We start from the raw sequence: 13,317 nt of genomic DNA, 5'->3' as shown, positions 1-13,317 counted from the left end.
TCATCAGGCCGGGTAGTCCTGAGACATGATCCTATGGCTCAGGTCCTCCAGGAGAGGGAGAGAGAGAGAGAGAGAGAGAATTCGAGGGAGCATACGTAAATTCACACAGGACACCAGATAAGACAGGAGAACACCAGATATAACAGACTGATCCTAGCCCCCCGGCACATAGACTATTACAGCATAGATATTGGAGACTGAGACAGGGGTGGGTCAGGGGACACTGTGGCCCCGTCCGACAATACCCCCGGACAGGGCCAACCAGGCAGGTTATAACCCCACCCACTTTGCCAAAGCACAGCCCCCACACCACTAGAGGGATATCAACAGATCATCAACTTACTACCCTAAGACGAGGCTGAGTATAGCCCACAAAGATCTCCTCCACCGCACGAGCCCGAGGAGGCGCAAAACCGGACAGGAAAATCACGTCTGTGACCAGGATAAGACCAGGATAAAACCCACTCAAGTGACGCACCCCTCCGAGGGACGGTACGGAAGAGCACTAGTAAGCCAGTGACTCAGCCCCCATAATAGGGTCAGAGGCAGAGAATCCCAGGGGAGAGAGAGGAACCGGCCAGGCAGAGACAGCAAGGGTGGTTCGTCGCTCTAGTTCCTTGTGGTTCACATTCGCACCCCTGGGCCAGACTACACTCAATCATAGGACCAACCGAAAGTATGAGTCTTCAGTAATGACTTAATGGTCGAGACCATAAAAATGGAGCTCTATAGGAGAAAACCCTGCCTCCAGGTGTTTGCTTAGAAATTCTAGTGACAATGAGGCCTGCGTCTTCTGACCGTAGCGTACACGTAGGTATGTAAGGCAGGACTAAATCGGAGAGATAGGTAGGAGCAAGCCCATGTAATGCTTTGTAGCATAGCAGTAAAACCTTGAAATCAGCCCAAGCCTAACACGAAGCCAATGTAGAGAGGCTAGTAATGGAGTAATATGATCAAATATTTTGGTTCTAGTCAGGATTCTAGCAGCCGTATTTAGCACTAACTGAAGTATATTTAGTGCTTTATCCGGGTAGCCGGAGAGTAGAGCATTGCAGTAGTCTAATCTAGAAGTGACAAAAGCGTGGATTAGCCTTTCGTCATCATTTTTGGACAAAAAGTTTCCAATTTTTGCAACGTTACGAAGATGGGAAAAAAAGCTGCCCTTTAAATATTTTCGATATGTTCGTCAAAAGAGAGATCAGGGTCCAGAGTAACGCCGTGGTCCTTCACAGTTTTATTTGAGACGACTGTACAATCATCAAGATGAATTGTCAGATCCAAAAGCAGATCGATCTCTTTGTTTCTTCGGACCTAGTACTAGCAACTCTGTTTTGTCCGAGTTTACAGTGCTTGGAGTTTGAGAAACGCCATTTAAACATAAATCCTCTAGCATCTGTTTCTCTCTTTTACAGGGAACAAGACAAAGGACGGAATGGTAGCAGGTGTGAACACAGGTAAACGCAACACTACCCACAGAAAGTATCCTGCGCTACATTTCATAAGTATACAGGGATCAGGCTTTTTTCACAAACCAAATTCTGAGGTGAAACATTGGTTCCCCCGAGGACAGAGTGTGACAACCCCCTGTCCCCCTTCTCCCAGTGGCCCAGAGAACAACTGACCAAGCCAATATTGTCGGGGACGCAACGGTCGCCGGAGCCAATGAGCTGTCTCAGCAAACAGTGGAAGGGATGGAGAACGCAGCGGTGAACTCCGGATTGGTGAACCAGGTGAGTCACATCCTGTCTTTTCATATTGTGAAGATTATTACAAACCCCTCTCCACTACGGGGAACTGTGGGCTGGACGGTTGGAGGTGGTTGGAATAGAGACCGTTATAACAGACTTGAGATTAGCTTGAGATTACAGGAGTAGAGACTTCAACAGGTCCATCCTTCAACAATCTTATTCTGGTCTCAAAAACACAGATTTTTCCAAGTTGACTTGTCGTATTAATGTTTGTGTGCATATCTCTGATTTTAGTGTCTCTGTTATAAGGAATGCCGAGGAAAAGGATCAACGCTTACTTGTGTCTTTTATGTTTGTGTGTGTCTGTCTGTGCGTATTGTTGGTAACTTGTATAATTTCTTCTCCTTCCACCCATAACTGTTGTCTGGCAGGAACAGGAAGAAGCTGTAGCTCTGGACGCTAAGCCTGAGGTGGCTGGTTCTGGTTCTGAAGGGGTGTGTGGTGGATAGTTTCGTAGAATGAATGAATGCACGGCATGATGCTTGCTGCCTTTATTGTCTTCTTCTCATTGAAGCACCATGCCTTTATATGCAGTAATACGCTGTCAACCTGGGTGCTGGCTGGTACAGTAGTCTATAGGAGTGATTGGGTGCTGGCAGGTAGGCAACAGTAGTGATTGGGTGCTGGCAGATAGGCAGCAGTGGTGATTGGGTGCTGGCAGGTAGGCAGCAGTAGTGATTGGGTGCTGGCAGGTAGGCAGCAGTGGTGATTGGGTGCTGGCAGGTAGGCAGCAGTGGTGATTGGGTGCTGGCAGGTAGGCAACAGTAGTGATTGGGTGGTGGCAGGTAGGCAGCAGTGGTGATTGGGTGCTGGCAGGTAGGCAACAGTGGTGATTGGGTGCTGGCAGGTAGGCAGGCAGCAGTGGTGATTGGGTGCTGGCAGGTAGGCAGCAGTGGTGATTGGGTGCTGGCAGATGATTGGGTGCTGGCAGCAGTGGTGATTGGGTGCTGGTTGGTTTGATTGGGTGCTGACAGGTGGGCAGGGGTGATTGGGTGCCAGGTAGGCAGCAGTGGTGATTGGGTGCTGGCAGATAGGCAAATGAGCTAATATTTCCTCAAGCTGGGAATTTATGTTCACATTGAGAAAACATTTCCAATCACAAATCATACAATGAATTCAAAGGAATGTAGACCATGTAATTGTTTTCTATGCATATACATGAAATGTACATGAAATAACACAACACATGTCAAGGTAGAGTATGAATACCTTTAACAGATTACATTGATTAAGATTCATTTAAAAGCTGCCCTTCATTATTGTGTTGTGGTCGTTTGTACTGCAGTGAAGATACAGCAGCTGTGTACCCGCTATATTACAGTCGGAGGCATCATGCCCAGAGGGGGCACAGGGGCACGTGCTCCCTCAGATTTGTCTTGTTTAAAAAAAAAATATTTACCATTTTTTTGTTTGTTTCTCTGTAATACTAATAGCCACCTAGCAATTTGATGAAGTTGGCTTTAGCTAGCCCAGATAGATCCAATCTCCCAACCTCATAACTAGCTACCAAGAAGCCATTTCAGGCTATCAATCAAGTTAGAGTAGCTAGCTTGTCTAACTAGGTTGGCGGACTTTGGAAAATGAAGCTAAATGTACTGAATAAGACTCACATTCCTTTCTCCCATCTTTTACCCAGAGATCATAGCAGAGATGCAGAGAAGCATATTATATTCCTTAAAAAAAGAAAAGAATGACCAGTCAGGATCCAGACTGCTCAAGATGCATGCTTAGATATGCAGATTTTATTTCACCTTTATTGAACTAGGCAAGTCAGTTAAGAACAAATTCATATTTTACAATGATGGCCTATCCCAGCCAAACCCTCCCCTAACCCTGGATGACGCTGGGCCAATTGTGCGGCGCCCTATGGGACTCCCGATCACGGCCGGTTGGGATACAGCCCATGGATCGAACCAGGGTCTGTAGTGACGCCTCTAGCACTGAGGTGCAGTGCCTTAGACTGCAGCACCACTTGGGTGCAAAATTACTAATTCCACTCTAAATCTATATTCTGTGTTTGTGGGTGAACATGCAGGCATGGGTGAGTGTACGTTTATGTATGCCTGAGTGCGTGGGTATGCGTGTGTGGGTGCATGTGTGCATTTGTGCATGTGTAGACTTGACGTAACATAGTAAACGTCAATCCAAGACACTCACATTAGTATGATATGTTACGTTAGGTATGTTAACAGATGGTTACTTAAGGCAAAAATGAAAGTAGGATGGTTGGTCGGGGTCGATGGATGGGCGTATAATGTGAACGTCTAGCAACCCAAAGGTTGAGAGTTCAAATCTCATCATTGACAACTTTAGCATTTTATTTCTTACTTACACATGTTTTACTACTTAGCATGTTAGCCAACCTTCCCCGAACCTTAACCCTTATAGCTAACCCTTCCCCGAACCTTAACCCTTATAGCTAACCCTTCCCCTAACCTTAACCCTTATAGCTAACCCTTCCCCTAACCCTAACCTTTATAGCTAACCCTTCCCCTAACCTTAACCCTTATAGCTAACCCTTCCCCTAACCCTAACCCTAACCCTAACCTTAACCCTTTAACCTAACCCTTAGCTAACCCTAACCCTAATCTTAACCCTTATAGCTAACCCTTCCCCTAACCCTAACCTTAACCCTTTTAGCTAACCCTTCCCCTAACCCTAACCCTAACCTTAACCCCTTTAAACTAACCCTTCCCCTAACCCTAACCCTAACCCTAACCTTAACCCTTATAGCTAACCCTTCCCCTAACCCTAACCTTAACCCTTTTAGCTAACCCTTCCCTAACCCTAACCCTAACCTAACCCTTTAAACTAACCCTTACCTAACCCAACCCTAACCCTAACCTTAACCCTTATAGCTAACCCTTCCCTAACCCTAACCTTAACCCTTTTAGCTAACCCTTCCCCTAACCCTAACCCTAACCCTAACCCTTTAAACTAACCCTTCCCTAACCCTAACCCTAACCTTAACCCTTTAGCTAACCCTTCCCCAACCCTAACCCTAACCTTAACCCTTTTAGCTAACCCTTTCCCCTAACCCTAACCTTAACCCTTTAAACTAACCCTTCCCTAACCCTAACCCTAACCCTAACCTTAACCCTTTAGCTAACCCTTCCCTAACCCTAACCCTAACCTTAACCCTTTAAGCTAACCCTTCCCTAACCCTAACCTTAACCCTTTTAGCTAACCCTTCCCTAACCCTAACCCTAACTTTAACCCTTTAAGCTAACCCTTCCCCTAAACCTAACCCTAACCTTAACCCTTTAAGCTAACCCTTCCCCCAACCCTAACCCTAACCTTAACCCTTTAAGCTAACCCTTCCCCTAACCCTAACCTTAACCCTTTGAGCTAATCCTTCCCCTAACCCTAACCTTAACCCTTTAAGCTAACCCTTCCCCTAACCCTAACCTTAACCCTTTAAGCTAACCTTTCCCCTAACCCTATGCTTAACCCTTTAACCTAACTCCTAACATTAACCCTAACCCCTAGCCTATCTAATGTAAACCACCTAGCTAGGATTTGAAACATACTGTATCATACCTTTTGCATATTCATAACATATTATAAATTTAGCAAATTTGTAACCTGAAATACGAATTGTAATTCGTTACATATTATGCGTAATGGGTGATGGACATCCACAAATGAATACTTACCATACGAAACGTAATATATCATACTAAATGGAGTATCTCCGATTTACGTACAGAATAATATGAATGCCCTGTTCCACGAGACCAGGTTGCTGTGTGTGTGTGTGTGTGTGTGTGTGTGTGTGTGTGTGTGTGTGTGTGTGTGTGTGTGTGTGTGTGTGTGTGTGTGTGTGTGTGTGTGTGTGTGTGTGTGTGTGTGTGTGTGTGTGTGTGTGTGTGTGTGTGTGTGTGTGTGTGTGTGTGTGTCCTTTCTTCTTTCAGGCTCTTTATAATGTAAATCAAGAAGATCCATCTGTAATTACATCCACAGCTCAAACCATCTGTCCATCTCTCCTCTCCACAGCATACATTCAACCCCCTCCCCTTTTCAATCTCCTATCTCTCCGTCTCGCTCTCACAGCTCTGTCATGTGCCATTTTCAAAGGCACTTAAAAGCCTTTTGTGGGAGAGAGTACAGTAGAGGCAAGGTCAAGTATAACAACCATATCAATACCCGATGACATGCTACAATCACTCTCATTTTCACAATCTCAGTCTCTGATATATTATGTGGTTAGGACATGATTAAAGTCAGTTCCTGCGAGAATTGCCCATGTATGAATTATAATCATTATAATATTGGGGATTGAGGTCATATTTATTCCCACAGCAATAACTTTAATTATATTAACATTTCTACAACCAAATCAGGCAATATTGCCACTGCCATGAATGATCAGAATCAAACTTGATTATCAAACTTTAGACCATTCACCAAACTATTACCATAATGCCATGCCGGGAGTCATAACTATAATTGATATCCTAGTAGAGATGATTGCAAAGGTAATTGTTGGGCATGAATAAACTCGTGAGGAAACTGTCTAGGACGTATCTTTTTTCCTAAGTGCCTGGGCCCGTAATATCGCAATGCATGTTCTCCCATTGAAGCCTCAACTCCCCTACTAAAGAGATGCCCGTGCATGTCTATTAACCAAAACCGTGGTTTAAATACACGGACATCTGTATTTCTTTCCAGCTTAACCCTCCTCCAAATCCATTACTCACATGCTCAGCTGGATATTGCATTAGAGGAAGTTGTCATCGCCATCCTCCACTGTAGCAGCAACAGGCGGCTGCCGCAGCAATAGGAGTGGAGACGGTATCTATTCATTCACATGCTGATCCCCATTCTCTGTTTGTACCACACAGAGTGACTTCTCTCAGGGAGCTGAGCAGGCAGGACAGTAGGTGAGTGTGTTTGTTTGTACAGTAGGTGTATAAAGGGGTGGGTTCTGTGTGTGCTTTGCGTGTTGAAGTATACCTATGTGCATGTGTTTATGTATGACCAGGCGTAAGGTGGTATGACACCCATCTCCTCTTGGAATAGCCATATGCTAATGTGAACTGCTTAAAGGGGCAATCAGCGGTTGCTACATCAATCTTTTGGACTTAGAAATGAATCATATGTACCCATTGATTCTTGAAGAACATAACTTATAGACGCATCCAGAGCTTAGTTCATCTGTCGTACCCCATCAGAACTCAAGATATCAGCTTGTTTTACTCCAGCGTTTGTAAACAAATGACATGTAAACAAACACTGTATAGTCTGAAAACATGGTTAAAACTATCATTTTGATATCATGGGTGGTCAGTCCTTGCGTCTATAGCTCTGCCAATTAATTTGAGAGTGGTTACATTTCTCCAGCCCCATCCCTCAGCTTTTTTACTGAAACAGGGCTGGGGAGCTTGCTTTGATATTATTTCTACTGCTGATTGCCACTTTAAGGGGGTTCTAATATTGCTCTGACATTTGATTTAGTGTTCAAATAACAGAAGTGATCTACTAATGTGAAAAGGTTTAGTTTTACTCGAGAGGCCGTGGGAAAAAAGCCTTAGCTCAAAGACCCAAGCGGTGACGATGACCCCACAGCTCCAGATATGGGGTTAGATGTGAGCTGGGGGATTTGGTACACCTGTGCATCATTCACTCATACCCTATAGCAGGAACTATATGCTCTCGTAAATTGAAGCAGACCTTTTTATATACTGTATTTAAATAACGTCCACTTTCTAAAATGGGGCACGAAACGAGGGTGGCACCCAAAACTGCCAGATAATCCAACACTCTGCCTAAACAGACACATTGGATAGTCTTTATCCATTATAATCGCTTCATTGGAACGTAAAGTGTACTGATGTGTACCATCTGCAGTGGAAATATGTGACTTCTGCTCCTCTCATTCACAATATTTACCCTTTCTTTCTTCCTTTTTCTTTCTCTCTTTCTCTCTTGCTCTCTCCTTACCTCAGGAGTGTTGGTTCTGACATCAGTGATCTGCAGCAGCCTCCCTCATCCTCTCTTCCGGGAGAGAAATACCGTGTTAGATGCTGCTCGTCCCGCGTCTCCCATTGCCAACTCTTGTTTCTGGGGAGGACAACCAACCCCGGTGTGCCCCCCCCTCTGATGCTTTCTTTGTGTGACTCGATGGAAACTAAACATTCTGAAAGATCCTCCCCATCCCACAACATCCCTCACCATACAAGCTACACATTCCTGCCCCGTATACCTTTACCGTCCATGTCCCTCAACCCTGACTATTACCCACCTTACCACTGTGACCCCCCCATTCCCTTTGCCCACCACTCCAGGTCATCCTACACGATACCACACATACACATACACAAACATACAGTTCACACATGCATACACACCAGGACATTGAGAAAGACTTCGCAGAACAATACTTTTAGTCCTCTCCGAGAGGGTTGGCAATGTGAGACTTCCTGGTAGTGTGCACTCTGTCAGATAATGTAACACCGGTACTTATACAGTAGATGTACTTATGTCAGTGTATGCGTTGGTCAGGTTTGTTGATGAAGATGTGTTTTGAAGTGAGTTAATTTAACCCCTTGTGTCTTAATGCCTGACGCCCCATCATCCTTATTGTGACAGAACAGAGGGTGACACTTTATTTAGATAGCCCGGATTTTCCATCTGTAGACGCTCTACAGATGGCCATGCGATCAGCAAACTATCTTGCTAAGGTTACTGCTAGGGTTTGGTTTAGAAAACGGGTTAGGGTCAGTAGATAGTTAGTTGAAATGTTACTGATAGTCTATAGATGGTCCATCTGTCGATACTCTACAGACTATCCAAATAAAGCGTTGCCAAACAGGGTTCAGGGTCAGAGTGAAGGTGAAGTTATGGATTAACAGCTCCCCCATCACATGACCCAGGCCGTCTCGCACCTGCAATGGGGCTGCAGTACAGACAGGCTACTCTGTATCTCATTAACAGATACTGTCTGTGGTGTTTCCTGCTGTCTCTCTGCCCCGAACCCTGGGTCTGCTATATAGAGAAATCAGAGAGAAAGGTGACGTTAGGAGTTTGCAACAGCCTTTATCTTGTGTTTGACCAGTTGCAATGAAAAAATGATATGTATGTAGGTGATCAGACTAAAGATATAGTATAATGGCCCCACTTCCAGATTCAGTATGTATGTGATCAGACTAAAGATATAGTATAATGGCCCCACTTCCAGATTCAGTATGTATGTGATCAGACTAAAGATATAGTATAATGGCCCCACTTCCAGATTCAGTATGTATGTGATCAGACTAAAGATATAGTATAATGGTCCCACTTCCAGATTCAGTATGTACCTCAGAAGTAGGATACGAGTAGTCGACAGGAGGTCAAATACCTTGACATCCCATCTGGTCTTCGAGGAATACAATTTCTACACCCCCTCATCATGCTTTCACTCTGATCCTTCATTCAAGCGACGCCCTACGGTCACTCAACAGTGTACCCTGCCCCCTCCCCTGTCTGTCTGCTTTCGGTGACTTGAACAGCTCTTTTAAACCATCACGGTGTTTGTCCTTTGAAGCCGTCTCAAACGAGACTGCGTGTTGCCTTACTAAAATCCAGACACATAGACTCAGACACACATTCATTGGTACTAAAAACACAACCTCACACAAATTCAAATTCACCTATTACACACACGTATCCAAGAATTAGAGGTTACATACACACTGACACACACATTCATCCAAAAATACAAAATATATATGTTGGCATCAAAGCAGACTGCTTCTTTTATAAACAGTACAACTGAACTGAAATAAATACAATTTTATTTAAATCCAAAATGATTGTTTGTATCTGTCTTGTTTTATTCTCTTTCATTATGGGATAATAATTATTCTCAAGCCTGACACAATACAAAATTGGGGCAAACACCAATAGACTGCTCATTTAATTATTTACATTTTCTCTCATGCATGATATTCTTGGCTACTCCTTTATGATTCTGTCTTCTCTCTTGTTCTCTCTCTCTCCATCTTTCTCTCTCTCTTTCCCTTTCTATTTCCATACTCACCAGACTATCTGTGCAGTGGAGCCTAATGAATGCCTCTAGAAAGAAATGGGCTGTAAACTGTATGGTCATTCTGCAATGCTATTGAAGCAGGGTTCTTTATTGACTCTTTGTCTGGTGTACTGATGACCAGCAGAGAGACGAACAGCAGAGCAGCGGCCGTAATAGACAGAACGTCGTCACAGACTCCCAACTGCCACCTAGTGTTGGTTTGTGAAAAGCAGAGTGGTCTGCTTGGCTCTAGTTGAAAACAACAACAGAGCAATTACTTATTTAAGCCACATGCCCTGCACTTCCATTTGATTCCGAGAGTGATTCCCCAGGGATAGCCGAAGAAGCGCACGCACGCACGCACGCACGCACACACACACACACACACACACACACACACACACACACACACACACACACACACACACACACACACACACACACACACACACACACACACACACACACACACACACACACACACACACACACACACACACACACACACACACACACACACACACACACACACACACACACCCCTGTAAACATGTCAGAACTAGAGTTGAAATGTATAAGACTTTGAGTCCCAATATTATGCTTCATATGCACTTTAGTCATTTAGCAGAAGCTCTTATCTAGAGGAACGTATAATAGTGAATGCATAGGTTTTCATTTTTAATGGCCTTCTGTGGGAATGATCAAACCCACAACCCTGGCCTTGCAAGTGCCATGCTCTACCAACTGAGCCACACAGGACATCACAGAAGACAGAAATATAACAAAAGTGTTTGACATAGAAAAAACAAACAGATTTTTACGAAACTGTTTAACATATTAATAACATTCCACCCATGAGGAAATTTGGTAATGTATGTACTTTGCAGGTTTGTTGCAAAACCCGATCCTGAATCAAGTTGCTATGGAGACATTCCTAGAAATAATATTGATGTTGCCCCGTCCTTCAACCTGGTTATCACAATTCGTCTTCGGACATGTTTATGCTTGTTATGCTATGCATATTATTCATTGTTTCAGTGTTTGGACCAGCTCAGCAGGAAACAAAAAACACAAATTAAACTCTGCAACAAAGGCTGCGTTCACACAGGCAGCCCAATTCTGATCTATTTTCACTAATTGGTCTTCTGACCAATCAGATCAGCGCTGAAACGATCTGATGTGAAAAGATCTGAAGTGATTGGTCAAAAGACCAATTAGTGGAAAAAAAGATCAGTAAAGGCAGCCACTGAGAGGACACACACACAAAGTCACAAACATACACAGGAGACAGGGCGGTGAGAATGTTTTCACACACGGGTCCGTCTGCGTCACACGCATACTGTGCACACACATACATTGTTTACTAGAGGGGCTGTTTCTGTTTCCTCAGTGACACTTCTGTTTATTCTTGTCCTGATTTTAGCATGTGTAAGCATTCATCCCTCAGTGGACAATGTAGGATGGTAGTCCCAGGAGGCCTGACCAACTCAGGGCCCTTAATATGGTCTGTAGTTATTCTCTGGTCAGGTCACGAGGCACTAAGGCAGTGGTGGAGAAAAGTCCTTTAGTAAAAGTATAGATACCTTAATAGTAAAAGTATATACCTTAATAGTAAAAGTATATACCTTAATAGTAAAAGTATAGTAAAAGTATAGATACCTTAATAGTAAAAGTATATACCTTAATAGTAAAAGTATAGTAAAAGTATAGATACCTTAATAGTAAAAGTATATACCTTAATAGTAAAAGTATATACCTTAATAGTAAAAGTATAGTAAAAGTATAGTAAAAGTATAGATACCTTAATAGTAAAAGTATAGTAAAAGTATAGATACCTTAATAGTAAAAGTATAGTAAAAGTATAGATACCTTAATAGTAAAAAAGTATAGTAAAAGTATGGATACCTTAATAGTAAAAGTATAGATACCTTAATAGTAAAAGTATAGTAAAAGTATAGATACCTTAATAGAAAGTTACTCAAGTAAAAGTGAAAGTCACCCAGTAAAATACTGCTTTAGTAAAAGTCTAAAAGTATTTGTTTTTAAATATACTTAAGTATCAAAAGTAACTGTAATTGCTAAAATATACTTAAGTATCAAAAGTAAAAGTATAAATAATTTGAAATGTCTTATATTATATTTGTTGTTTTAAATTGAATTGAATATATTTTTGGCAACAGACATATACAACCAAATGGACAATGTGGACCCAGAGGATATCACTTGAAGGTATTAATTAAAACGCTTATTTCCAAACTGATAAAAACAACAACACATAATGATTAAAAGAGAAGACAAAATGACAAACAACCATAAATACATGTATTTATATTGACATCCTAAAAAGTGACACTATTCACTGCACTTCTCCCTAACCTTAAAAATCAACCATATTCATTTCACATCATACCGATCCTTTAAATAAATACACCTGACCAGCAGTAGGGGGCACAAGGGGCAGAGGAGTGGTTTCCCTTAGACAACCTTATCCAAATTAAAAACTTTGCCTGCTTTTTAAAGCTATTTTATTTGCTTGATCTCCAAGGGAAGTCTATTCCATAGACAAATGCCTGTATGGAAAAACTCAATGTTTACTCTTGGGATTTTACGAGACATAACACTAGCTCTGGTATTGTGACTGTGTTGGTTATAGACCATATCAATGTGGTTTTTCATGTAACCTAGGGCATGATCATTTAAGTTGTCAAACATATGATTAAGTTTAAGTTGGTCCACTCCACTCTGGACTCCAAAGGCAACAAGCCCACCTCCCGGAACTCCTGTACCCCTATGTGGGTCCTAGGGGGGACATTCAGCATATTCCTGCTAACATTATTTTGCATAACCTGCATGATCTTTTTCTGCTTTTTCGATAGCCCTCTATACCAAGCAGAGCAGGCATAATCAAAATGACACTGAATCAAGGTTGAGACAAGCAGTTTCTTAACTTTGATGTTAAAATATCTAGTGTTACGATATAAACATCGTACACACTCCCAACACTCAGATATTATTTACAAAAGATGCGTTTGTGTTTAGTAATTCCGCCAGAACATGGGCAGTAGGGATGACCACGTGTTCTCTTGATAAGTGTGTGAATTTGACAATTTTGGGTTGTCAGGGAAAACGTATGGAGTAAAAAGTACAATATTTTCTTTAGGAATGTAGTTTAGTAAAAGTAAAAGTAGCCAAAAATATAAATAGTAAAGTAAAGTACAAATACCCCCAAAAAACACTTAAGTAGTACTTTAAGGTATTACTTAGAACCACTGCACTAAGGATAGGTTACCAGGCGGTGCATCTGATGATACTGACACCGCCAATCTGAACCTCCGGCATGATGAGAGCACAACAGTAGTTGAGATGACACATTCAGGACCTAATGTACAACACAGCACTCACCCTCCTATTCATTCTCCCTGTGCCCAGGTCCATCTGCTCCCTACTATCAAATATTCATCAGGGCCAAATAGATACACAGCCGTCCTACATCACCAAACAATAACATGAGCCTAATGGGGTCGATTCCACACTAGCAGGAGCGGAAAATATTTTTGC

The 13,317-nt window shown here is 42.5% G+C and overlaps 1 protein-coding gene across 2 annotated transcripts in view; it reads left to right on the top strand.

Annotated features, from left to right (window-relative positions):
* Positions 1-9,544, top strand: part of LOC112253691 (synuclein) — a 16,968-nt gene extending 7,424 nt beyond the window's left edge. Inside the window, exons 2-5 of one of the 2 annotated variants that reach the window (XM_024425650.2) lie at positions 1,413-1,454; positions 1,603-1,730; positions 6,593-6,631; positions 7,697-9,544. In XM_024425650.2, the coding sequence (XP_024281418.1) occupies positions 1,413-1,454; positions 1,603-1,730; positions 6,593-6,631 (209 nt within the window). In that variant the 3' untranslated portion in view covers positions 7,697-9,544. Of the gene's footprint in view, positions 1-1,412; positions 1,455-1,602; positions 1,731-2,119; positions 2,602-6,592; positions 6,632-7,696 lie in introns of those variants that run through there. The other variant, XM_024425641.2, reaches the window with a different exon arrangement.
* The last annotated feature ends 3,773 nt before the right edge of the window (positions 9,545-13,317 follow it).

This window comes from Oncorhynchus tshawytscha, linkage group LG01 (genome assembly GCF_018296145.1).
Source record: "Oncorhynchus tshawytscha isolate Ot180627B linkage group LG01, Otsh_v2.0, whole genome shotgun sequence".
NCBI classification, from domain to species: domain Eukaryota; kingdom Metazoa; phylum Chordata; class Actinopteri; order Salmoniformes; family Salmonidae; genus Oncorhynchus; species Oncorhynchus tshawytscha.
The sequence above is the reverse complement of the archived record's forward strand: the minus strand, read 5'-3'. Positions and strand labels throughout refer to the sequence as shown.